The 13,190-nt window shown below is 34.7% G+C and overlaps 1 protein-coding gene across 1 annotated transcript in view; it reads right to left on the bottom strand.

Moving 5' to 3' along the window:
* The window catches only part of mthl1 (methuselah-like 1), a gene marked incomplete in the record, with an annotated part of 71,698 nt that overhangs the window by 37,620 nt on the left and 20,888 nt on the right, over positions 1 to 13,190 (bottom strand). The window contains 1 exon segment of the mRNA XM_011298931.1: positions 2,790 to 2,868. Within this exon segment, the coding sequence (XP_011297233.1) occupies positions 2,790 to 2,868 (79 nt within the window).

Below are 13,190 nucleotides of genomic sequence, written 5' to 3'. Positions count from 1 at the left end.
TTCCACTCAGAACAAGAACTCGGGTACGAATTCCCCGGAAAAATAAATTCTTAGATCTGGAAGCGGAAATTTCTCGTGATATCATAAGAGCATGTCGATTCTATCCCATCTCCAATATTTTTTATTTGCAATTAAATTATTTCACGGTCGAACTGATCGGATTTTGTCAAGCTGAACTACTTCAGAAACTTGCTTCTCACGGATCAAAGACCCTCAAGTGACTTGGTTTACGATCAGGCTGTCACGGTTTTGTGGTCTCTCCTCTCAGTCCTTTTGGGTTTGTCGATACTATCGAATCCCCTGCCGTTTGCAGATAGTTTTCAAACATTTCCCTCCCGTTCATGTTGATCTTGGACCTTTCCGGATGCTCCCCAAAAAAAAACTACAAATTCCTACCCAAAACTAGACCTTCATTCCAGAACTAAAAACGCAAATTACGATTCCATATTTTTTGCAATTAAAAATATGCATATTAAAAAAATTCACCGGTGAACCGAAATTAATAATCAATCAATGATAATTATTATCAATTAATATTCTTAAAATTCAAAAGGACGATGAAAATTTATATCGATAAGAATCGAAACTCTCGATAGTCGAAGCCTAAAATCTGTCACACCCATTCCTCACTGGTCATTCGTTGGTCACGACTTATACTCATTTCCACTCATACTTCATCTTTCATTGGCGCGCATGTACTGTACTGTACATAAAATTTTCTCTCATTGACGCGTATGTACTGTCTTGTCCACGAAATTCCTCATGAAGCATATATAAAACATCAGCTATCTAAATTGACTTGAAGATTTTTTAAAATTTGTAGTGCCCGAAAAGTTCAGAGTCTGTCTTATCAGTAATAATAACCAGTAAATTTCATATGAATGCGTTGTTTAAACATTCTGAGGTGTTTCTATGAAATTTCAGGAGTAATTTTTTAACAGTATAATCTTACAGATTAATAATCTGCGACAGAAGACTCAGTGATTCGAAAAATTAGAGAGATTTCAAATCGATAATTTAATAAGTGGAGATGAATTATAATTGAAGAGTCGAGTATAAACTTGGAATAGCAGGAAGAAAATACCACCCCGGAAAAACCAATCGTGAGAAAAGTGAAGTTTGTTATCATGTTGTTCTGTTGATTATTTAAACACCACTCAGTCTCACATAGAATTTAAACTAACGGACTCCTCTCTACCTTGTTAATCCTCAGCTCAGACGAGTTGAATTACCGAGAGATAATTGCTCAGAGTTGGAAGTACATGTGAAACTGTTAGTTTCCTGGTTCAACAGTTCAATGAGGCAGACCTTTTTCCCTGTTTTTCCACCCTTTCGCAACAATAAGTCCTATTACGCGCACGGAGGAAGAAAACGAACTTTCAAACTTTAAAGAAAATAACGGTCACGAGAATAACTTAATGGTCTTGTTGATGGCGGGGCAAAATGGTTGTTGCAAAAAGCAATGTGCAAACTTAAAGTCTCTTTAATTATATAAATAATTAATTTTGATAAGGAAAATTTCTGACAATAAAAAAATTCATATACCCCACGGAAATCGCGGAGAATATAATATATAAAATTATATATCTAGTTAAATGATTCGTGGAGGGGTTAAATCAATTGTTTTTAGTGATATCATTAAATATTCTTTCTGGAATGAAGAGACGATGTGCACCGTTACTTTTAGGCGGTTGCATCGCATTAACCGGTCGACCGAGTGATCCTGATCTCATCTCTCAAGTTCTTCATGTCCTCTTTACAAAACCCCTGTCCCCTTCCTTTTTCCCCCCTTTTCGTCCCCCTTTTTTTTTATTTTTACACTCATTTACTTGAGACATTGCTATCAGTCACGGATCATCTTTCAGTGATAATTTATTTTTATCGCTGCACACATGTTTTTGCATTCGGAGAAGATCTTTTGTCATGGGTCTCGGGTTAATTTGATGGCTGAGGTTTAATTAATGACTTGAAAGGTGAAGAGCAGGAGAAGACACGGTCGTGATAAAGAGTAATTAGTTGAGGAAGTGAGAATAACTGTGTAATGAAATCATTTTTACCGTCTCTTCAAGATTTTAACCAAAAAATTATCGCAATTATTAATTCTGGTTATCGTCGATTTATCTCGAAATGTATCGCTTCCAGGTGAAACCACCAGAAAACATTTTTCATAGATTTTTTAATTCTCCACAAAAAAGATATCTTGCAATTTTCTCCTAAAATCGATACTTCTGTCTACAAATCGATCTTTAAAGGCGCAATGAAATCGCACTTATAATTTATCAAATGAAAAATTGCCCTTCAGAATTTTTATTCCTCTCCCAGCAATTACCGAGCAATTGCATGTCAGGGACCTAGAATTCTTAATTATCACTTGCCTCTAAATTGATAACTAGAGGGAATACAATTTTATGATGCCCACTGTCTAACAATTGCGAGACCAGTGGTTGATAAAAGGAGAAAAAAAAAAATTAACGCCAACTCCAGAGGTAGCTAATTGCAACTCAAGGCCTACTCTATGAATAACACCGTTTGGTCCATATTCCATTGGTACATACCTCTAAAATGCGCATATACATATACAAGGACTTTCTGAGAGGGAATGATTCCCCAACTATAGTGAAAGCCCCCGGGCTAAACCTTGAATATAGAGGTAACTTTGTAATTAGGCCGAGAGAAAAGGGAAAACGTTAATGAAACGAGACATGAAGGTCTTCTCCAGGGAATTTCAATGGCATTTTCACGGAATTATTTTATTTTAATTAGCGTCATAATAATTCATTGAGACTCACCGAAATGTCCACCAGATGTTGAAGCACATTGTGTTCAGCCAGAAGAATGCAGCCAGGAAGAAAAAGTGGGCCATTATTGCTGAAATAGTAAATAAATAATTGATTAGGTCATTTGACGGTCAATGGAATGACAGAATTTAATGACTCGAGTATAAAATTTTGGTTTCATCCTGAAAACTCAAATTCGTCAGTATAATAAAATTCAATTTGTCCACAAATAAATTTTAATGACAATTTTTATCAGATTGTCATTTCTATTTTATTTGGACAACAATAAAAAATTTTGAATTTCACTGAAAATCAAAATTTCCAATTAATTCGAATTAATGAATAATAATTCAATGAATTAACCCACGTAATAATTAAAAAATAATAAAAATTTCCATTAAATAAAAATAAATACCGCGTAATCATTAATACAATAAATGCCTTAATAATTTCATTAATTACTCTACATAAATAATTATGATGTGAAAATTCTAAACAAGTACAAATGGTTGCTGCGAGAAGATTGACGAAAATGTAAACTGAAACTGATGGCAAGAAATGAAAAGCGACAATTCCCAGTGGAAATGTTTTCCTGATTAAAATTTAATAGTGTATGCACAACGTACGTGTGGGCAATGGTAGACGGTAAGATTTGGAAAAGATGAAGGTTAACAGCTCTGTGAAAAATTAATGAAGAGTCTTAAAGGGGAGGCATTCTACCCCCCCAAGGTCTTTTCAAGCGAAGAACGTTTTAGCATTCGCCCCTGGAGTACTCGCTTGATTCCCCTTTATACCGATGTTGTACCGCACAAAAGCCGATCGGTATAGTAATTCAAGGCGTTGTATAAAGCCCACGTCAAAGTTTTCGTTGAGCCAAAACTCCCGGAGCCAGTGGTACCAAAATCTGATGAATAATTCGTGTCGTGACGCGTCTTGCCGAGGAATCGGGCATTTTCATACCGATCTGGCGCTCGTGGTATTTCGACGGGGAATCCCACGAGGGTTTATTGAATTAGTAAAATTGGAATATTGCAAGGGACATACCCATCACTATATCGATGCCGCCATTTCAATTACTCCTTCACAATTATCCTAGTTTCGTCAATAAATCGATATCAAATGATTCTATTCATTTCATCTCTATCTTGAGATCGTCACTCTAATCTAATCAATATGACATTATTCAAGTTTCAAACTCAATTGTTATTAAAAAAACTGACAGACCACTTGAAGAGAGAATTGAATATTTATTTGGTGTAATTAAATATTGAATATTATTATAGCCAATAAAAAATAGAAGACAGAGGAAAATCGGAGTCCAGACATTTTGAGGCATTGTTTTTATCAATTAAATTCTCCACCAAAAAATTGAACCGTTGCTGAAAACCAAACAGCAAGTTTCTTCTTTTTTTGTTGTTTTATAATTGACATTGTCCGCCCCATTTCTAATTTTCTCATTCCTCCCGAGAATCCCATATCCATTTGCATTGTCAGAACAGGGGAACGATGAAAATTGCCCGAGACAGAGAGGGGAGGAAAAATGAAACGAGGGAGTAAAATTCATCGACACCCTTGCCCCATTTTCCCCCACCGATCATAAATCAGGAATGTCGCAAGGGTCTGAACGGTGTAAGGATCAAAAGCTTAATTAACCCTCCGCCATTTTGTAATAAGATGATCGATAAATTAAGATACATATTCACAAATGTTACTTATCATCATTTAAGCTATTATCAAAGCCCTAGTTCCACTTTGTCCGTCCATGTTTTAAATTTATTCAAGAGTTTTATTTAATCGGTTTTCTCGATTTTTTTTTTAATTATGCGAATGTAATTAATTAAAAATGGAGACGGTGGAGGGGATGGCGCGTAAAAACCGACGAAAACCATTGAAATTATCGAACATCAATTTTGATCAGGCGATTTTATCTCGATCGATCGAAATGGCGGGAAAAAATCGGATACTTCTTTAATTCTTCTGTGATCCTGTCAAAAGTTGAATAAAATTGACCAAAAATTTAGGGCGCATTTCCTCTAAATTTTCGTTAAACGACAGTTTTGTACCGAGATAACAGGATAATTGAGAATTTACAAATCTGAATTTAATCTAAATAATATTCAATGAATCTTATATATCTAAAAAAATTACTAATTATTCAGCAAATCGGGAAAAATCCACTTCCCACTCAGAGAAGAAATCAAACCTATAATATAATTTGATATAACCGCCATTTTAACCACCGCTTTTCTAACCAAAATGGCGGATAAGTGGGTAACTCTCCATTTCAATTACATTATCATCGATTTTCACCGCTAAAGCGCGAATTCTCCATGAAACTGCGCCATACTAAAAAAATAAAATAAAAAAATAAATAAAAATAAATATACTTGATTTTTTGACTTTTTGAAAGGAGATTTTAGCCGTTTCCGTTTAACGGGCGATGAAACGAGCCTTCCGGCCATAAAAAAATTAATATAAACAAATAAAAAAAAACAAAATAATAAAATAATAAAATAAAAAAATAAACCATCAGATTCGGCATTCATGTCCTTCATCGATCTGTCAACCGAACCTCACATCGAGGCTATCTATTAATCCATCGATTTTCACTATTTGTTTATTTGTGGGTGATTTTTATTTTCATATCGAGGGGAAAAATACCCTCGGAATTTTTATGGTGAAAGAGCTGGTACTGATCGGCTGAGTGAATAACACGCTTGTAAACACGTTATCGGATACCTACCGGGTATCGACTGTGTGTGCGATCGAACCGTGAAAAAGCACTTGGATGAACTTCTAGGTGCAAACTGTAAATAAAATACTCGAGATACGTTAAAGTATTTTTTTTTAACCAACTATTTCTTTTTCTCTCTTTCTTAATCTGTGGGAAAACGGTTCGAAGGAAAACGTGTCGATTGTTCATTTTTTTACATAGACAGATAAATATATTTATAAATTTTATATTGCCCCTGATGGACGGAAAAATATTTACATTATATTTACATTAATATTTGAATAATTGAAATGGAATCAGCCTCACGTAATAAAAAATTTAAATCGCCACTCCGGAGATTATGGAAATTTTCCGAATTTTCTACGGACCCGTCGGAAATTTCTCAACCGATCATTTACCGGGAATTTATTTTTAGTCCACCGTGATGCATGAGGGATAATACTAAAACTAGCTGATACACCCGATGAACAATTCTCGCTATCTCAATCATCCTGTTAGTCATTGCAGCCTATTTTCTTGACGACTCGAATTATCCGAATAGAATTGGACCCAAAACCCTCGGAATCGCTCCACATTTTACGATTTTTGGCTAAGGCCCAACAAATGTCTCATCCAATTTATATTTTTGTCCTTTCCCGAACACGAATTACTCCCAATTTCCCCTCAAGAATTTCAATTCACTCGTTCATTATCACAATCAATTATATTGAAATTAAATAATCTTGCAATTAATCACAAAATTGATTTCTCTTAAAAATTCAATTATAACAATTCAACTATAATTACAAATTATAATTATTCAAATAATTCAATTGACTTGGTCAGATGTATTTTATTTTTATTTATATTAATAATCTACATCTCGATGGATATAGTTTTTCCTTTCGAATTTTTCCAGTGGATTTTCCATATTAATATCAATTATCAATAATTGAAGCGGGATCGTTTGGATCGGTTGTCTGAAAAAAAATAGAATTCACAGAGGATTAACAGATTTCTGGTTATTATTAAACATCTGGCATTTCTCGTGGTATGAATGTCAGGTGATTCACTTGGATGAGTCTTAAACGAGGTGTAAACTCACCAGCAAGACCCATGACGTACCGACAAACGATTTCGTTCCATTTGCTCCCCAAAAAGGTCACTAAAGTATCACACGAGAAAGAAAGAAGGTTAAAAAATTATCTAAAAAAATAAAAGCAGAAAAGATAAATAATCAATTCCCTTTGTCTGGTTTCTGGTGCTATTCTCCCTAATCCACTTGGCAAATTCATCAAAGGATTCATTTTCTTACAGAGAGAAAAGAAATAAAATGGGGGAAGCAAGAATTATCTGTTTCTCATACTGAATAAAAAGTAAAGTTTTCAATAAGTTGAAATAAAGAAACAGAAAAAAATGGGGGAATGGGCTCTGACGAAGGACTTTTATTACTATGAGAGGCAAAGTCAAAGGGATCTGTCGACTGTGAATTTCCGTGAAAATTCCTCCCCATTTTTCTTTCTTTTCCCCACCGTTGACTCTTTTTTCCCATTGAATTTTTTTTTGTTATTTCTAACCCTTTGTTCTCAACATTCATACGCGAACACAATCATCTCGGGTCATTCTTAACTTCACTATTTGTGTGTTTTGTATTTTTTAAATAAGAGATGAGGGAGAACTGGAGGATGGAGACAGGGTGATGACAATGAATGCTCCCTCACGTGTTTTTGTGAGTTCTTTGAGGTTCAGGGGAGTGTGAAAGGTTGAAGAGCAGATCATCAAATGCTGTGAGTTCAGACAGACCAATCAGAAACGTGACGACACACGTGTGGGTGGAATAATGTGACAAGAGATCCTTCAACTCTCATAATCCTACAATTGGCAGACAGAAGGGCCTCATGTTGACATCCCATTCAATATTTTTTTTAAAAAGGGATGGGAATACCCTGGGGTGACATTAAAAAACCATAAAAATTCCTTCACTTTCTGTCTTCATCACTGTTTCTTCCAATCACTTGGAATCGAAATTTCTAACTCCTCGTCAAATCATCGAAATTTCAATTGAATTAAATTTTCACTTTCATTTTTTCATATTCCTATTTTTCTCCTAATTTAATCCAAAAGTTCCAGGAAAAATTCCCGCTCATTAAAAAATTCAATTGCAACCGATTGGAAAAATCTCAAAAATTTATTCACCCCCTAAAAAATAAAAAATATATTCAATAAAAAACCCGCAATAACCAAAAAAAATTCACAAAAATTCACATTGACATCCCACGCAGAAAAACCCCGTGAAGTGTTCCGTGATTTTCCGAATAAATAACCCCCCTCCCCCTTTTCGGACCCCGCGGGGCAATTGACAAGGGGGCGGAGGGGGACGAGTTTAAAACGGAAATTCTGGTAATTTGTATTATTCAATTTGGTGAATCGTGCGCGCTGTCGAGCACTAATTCGATAATCGAAATCATCGCGACCAATGGGGAGGGTGGGGGGCAATGTGGGGGTGGACCTGAAGGCCGAGGGGGGACGAGGGGGTCAGTGGTTGAGGGGAAAGGAGTAGCGAGGGGGGAAAAGTGAGAGGGTGAGAAGGTGAGAGGGTGAGAGGGTGAGGCGGAAAGGGGGCGGAGAGGAGGGAGGTGGGGAGGGGAGAGGGGGGGTGGTGGTTTATATATATCGAGGCATGTGTCTAGTTACGTAGGGATGTCACACACTCGTTTCGGTTACCCGAGTGAACGCATGGACACTGGTAACGTAATGCAGGGCACCAGTTTACTGTTATATAGATATAGTTTGTATATATATATATATGTAACAGTTTGGGATGTGAAACGGCTGGTTGGGACGTGAGTACTGTGGCGTAGAAACTCGGGTTTACCCAGTACGCTTGGCTTACCATGGAGACCATGTTAAGCCCCTCTACCTCTCACCCTATCATCCACAGTGACAGGTAGACATGGACGAATCATCGTGACATAATTACAGCTAATTTTCGAGGGACATGATTGGAGGGGAAATTTTTGGAGAGGTCTTCGTTGAGGACGTTGAAGAACTCGAAGAGAGGGGGGGGTTTCGATTTTGAGATTGATTTGCAGGGATTGGTGAAGATAGAAAAATTTATTGAGAAAGTTTGGGATTATTTTTCAAGGGATTACATGTGCCTGTGTAGTTATTTGAGATTAATTTACAACATTTTTATGGTTATTGGTTATTAGAGTTAATTAACATTTTTTGGGGATAATTTAAATTTGACTGAATTTTTTTTCATTAATTTATTTGAAATAAATATTAATCCGGACGTAAATAATGAATAGACATAAATAATATTTTGAGTGGATTCAAATAATAAATGTAAACAGAATTGAGTGAATTATTATAACAATTGGCAGTGCACATTTTGAAAAAAAAAAAATTGATAAAAAAAATTTTAAATCCAATATTTTCTCATTAAAAAATCAATGAAAATGCAAATTCATTAATTTATTCGAATTCATTTAAATAATTAACCCGCAACGTGTGGATATATTTGCCGACAAAAACTTTAATTCGCGGAATAGTTATACCGAAATAATCCGGTGAACATTCATCCCTATTTTGTGGTGTTTCATTGGAGTATCTTCTCATTATGCAAATTTGTTTACGCAGAAGAAGATATGAAAAATAGCGAAGAGCATATGAAAATGTAATTGTTACTGGGGAGCGAGACGATTTGAGGATGAGAATTTTCAGAGTTGCCAAGAGTTGAGTGAGAGTTGGTGGAAAATCGCTGGCAAAATGCCTGCACGAGTTCCTCGGGAGAATAACCCCTTTTTCCGCACTCTAACTTCCCCTTCATACCCCCCCTTTTAACCGCCCCTCAACAGTAATAACGATCCGAATAAAAATTTATTTGGGGGAAATTGAAATTGTGTATAACATCTCCGAGATCACGTATCTCCATGAGAAATTGAAATCCAGAAAATGATTTAATGCCCGAATTTTCCCGCTGAGGAAATGAAAATATCGGAAATGCTACCGATTTTCCAGGAGAAAATTCCGATATATTTTCAATAGGATTTTTCCTCTGTTTAATAAAAAAAAACTCGGGAAAACTTTAATTTTCCTAGAAAACCCAATCGTTTAGGGAAAAACCGAGGAAAATTCGAGAATTTCCACGAGTTACTATCACGAGGAAAATTCCGTAACAAATTTTCCTGAAAATTTAAGGACAATCATGATTTTTTTTTAAGTCCCGGGAAATTTCGGAATTCCCTCGAAAATTTATTTTCCAAAGGGAAAATCATTACTACAAAGAGCGAAAAGTCAATTATAACGCACGGCAAAACCATTTATCATGCACGAGACATTGAAAATGGATTCAGCCAAATACGGAAATAGTATAATCGTGGAAAACAGGGAGGGGGAGATTTTCAATGGCCCCTTTGAACATACGGAGGAAATGAAATTCGACATGGCGTAAACTCATACTGAACTTTGACCTTCATCCCGATGACATCCTATATCCGTACATCGATCATTGATTTTAATAGAAAACAGTCACTCACACTCACACCCGGTCAATAAATATTGTTTATTTAAACCGATAAATTCGACAGCCATTGAAAACTCTATTCTCAATTTTTATAATTTTTTCATATTTAAACAAAAACATAAATCGATAAATCGAGTATTTAGCAATTAGTCGATTGCTAATCGATCGATCGATCGATAGATTATCAATTTATTTTAAAATAAATAAATGCCCACATTACCCCGCACTGACCCAATTTTTAAATAAACAAATGGCGGTTAATGGTAGATGTTGGGATTCTGAGTTCTTCGCCCTCTTTTCCAATATTATTTTCTCTCGAGATGGTTTTAAAAATAGTCAAGAAGAATAATGCGTAGCAGTAGCTCCTCGTTATAATACACATCAGGATTACATCGCAGCTCAGAGAAAAATAAAAATACAAATATTGGAAAAGAAGGGGACCGGTGAAAATGTAAACAGAAGAAATGAGTAAATATTAAGAACGAAAACTGTTGAGGTACTTTATGAATTCTCAAGTTTTTGGCGGTGCGCCATAAAAATGACAGAATAAAAATCTTTTGTGCTGTTTGGAAGGTGCAATTGTTGAGGGTTCGATGAACCCGATTTGTGTCGCCAATTAAATGAGAGGATACTAGCCAAGTCTCGCAAATGCTATGGAGATGTATTGAATGTAGAAAATAGGTTACACTAGCACAAATTTCTTGATATTTCAGTCATAATGGAATCTGAGAATTCAATCAAATTTTTTTATCTCTGATTTTTCAGTTTTTTATTCAAATGAAAAAATTACTTCAATATTTAATAAATTAATTAATGATGTCCATCATCATTATTACTATTATTATTAATTATTCATCCATTATTATTATTATTTGTTTGATTAACGAATTATTTTTCAAATATTGAAAAGAAAAAAATTTTTTAATTTGTTAAATTGAATATTTTTTTAACTCTATAAAAATTACCCGTCAATTTCTCATTATTAAAAATTTCGTAGTTTCTTCGGAAATTGCAGAAATAATTCTCCCAATATTTTTTCTGTGTAGTTTTTTTTTTTTATAATTTTTATTCGTCTTGAGTTGAATTTGATGTAGAGATTTCCAATTAAATGATTTATGAACCCGATATGAAACGAAAAAGTAGAATGTGAACACTAATTAAATGCACGGAGTAAAATGAATTTTTCATTCGTCAAAGTCGTAATTTTTCATGAGCAAAATGCAGTTTAACATTGACGTGAAAAAAGAAACAAACATTTTTACACACATCGTGTAATAAAATGTTTTACGCAACTCTCGTTGTAAAACGGCTTTTTTGCCGCGTGTGATTACAACCCTCGCATCGACTCGAGCTGTAAAATCCGCCAAAAATGTAAATTACCAACTCGTTGCGCAAAACACTATTATTCTCATGGTTTTTAATCATGACGAATGAAATTCCACCTGAACCCCGCAATATACCGACTCTGAATATTAACAATGTTATTAACATTTTACTGTATTCTCACCTGCTCTCGGCATTTCCCAATGAAAAAGCCGTAGATTTTTATTTATTTTTGAATCCGCCAAGTTAAATATTTAATTTGTGCAACAATGTGGAAAATTTCCCTTGCATCTGAATTATTTTCATTTAATTTATGATTTAATTTCATTAACATTTGATGTTAACATTTGATTAACAAACAAAATACGATTAGCATATATTTTTAATTGTTAAAAATTGCAAGTGGAAGGATTCTGGATATTTAAAAACATATTTCATCGGTGGAAAAAGCGAACAATTTTGGAAATAAAGACCGTAAAGTTTTCTCGTAACTTCGGAAAAGTTTGTGAAACGACATTCTCGGGCTCCATATACCCTGAGACTTTCAAAATTATCGAACATTCCCCGATAGTTTGTGTAGCCACGAGAGGAATAAGTTTCGTGGGTTAAAAATCCCGAGCAATCCCGAGGATTTTGTGGGAAACTTATCCCGATCGGTCCCTACGCATACCTGAGCGAAATATCTGAGCAATTTTGAAAGCCGAGAATGGTCGGATGATAATTTCCCAAGTCTCCATCCGCGACAATCATACAACCAAAAAAATTGACTCAATTTAAAAACAAATTTTCTTGAAAATAACAAATGAAATTAATAAATCGTCGCCAAGACATATGTGATTGCGATTGGTAAATATTAAAATGAATAAATTTGTTTAAAACCACCAATTGAAATTTCGGATTTCAATTATAATTTTCATTAATCGCAACAAATTATTTTTTTTTTGCATATTAAGATTAGAAAAATATTTTTCAACTTCTTAATAGTCCCCCAAAAAATAATATAATAGAATTAAATAATTCATTGATCTGTTTCGATTTTATAAAATTACGTGATATTTATTAACAAACCGTGAATTGACGCGAATCAATCAAAAGATTGAATTAATCAAATAAGTACTCAGTTAAAAAATCTTTATCATTGTTTGAAATAAAATTGGATAACAATCAACTTTAATCGCAAACAAATAGATTCACTAAATTTTTCTCTGGAATTTCCAATGTCGAGGAGAAAGCAAACAGAACAGTGAATTATCGCGTGGATTTTCACGCCGAAATGAAAATATGCATCGAAAGTAAATAAAAATAATTCATATGATCTCATCCCTCCGTAGAAATTCAAACGGATCATCCCCTGTATCTCATTCTCCATAAATTTACTGGAAACCTCCGAAATCATAAAAAAAAAGCCCAATCCCATTACCAACTTTTGTTGTGCAAACAAAATACACGAAAAAATAAACCGGAAGGACAATGAGAGGTCCCTGATGTAATTACGGTGATTCCACTGTTCGTATTATTTATTATTTTAATGCGTCTCTCACGTAGAGGAAATGTACATTCTCATTTCACTTCCGTTCCCACTTTTTCCTCTTCAATTTTTCATCTGGTGCTTCTCAAAATTTTAATTAGTCTTCCATTCTCAAAATTCATTCGCAATATTTTTCACTTCTAAACATTAAGGCCCGGATGGAGGGAATTTTTTCGCGATTGACAACTTTACGCCCTCCTACTCCGCGGACAAAACCCGAACCTTGATCTCAAGCGATGCCTTGTCGCTAACTACGACAATCGCTGGAAACAAGGGCAACATCAGACAGTGGGGCTTTGGAGGGCTCCGACAAATTTTTTC

Source organism: Fopius arisanus, unplaced genomic scaffold (genome assembly GCF_000806365.1).
Source record: "Fopius arisanus strain USDA-PBARC FA_bdor unplaced genomic scaffold, ASM80636v1 scaffold00012, whole genome shotgun sequence".
In the NCBI taxonomy this organism is placed as follows: domain Eukaryota; kingdom Metazoa; phylum Arthropoda; class Insecta; order Hymenoptera; family Braconidae; genus Fopius; species Fopius arisanus.
This window is presented reverse-complemented; position numbering and strand designations above follow the sequence as displayed.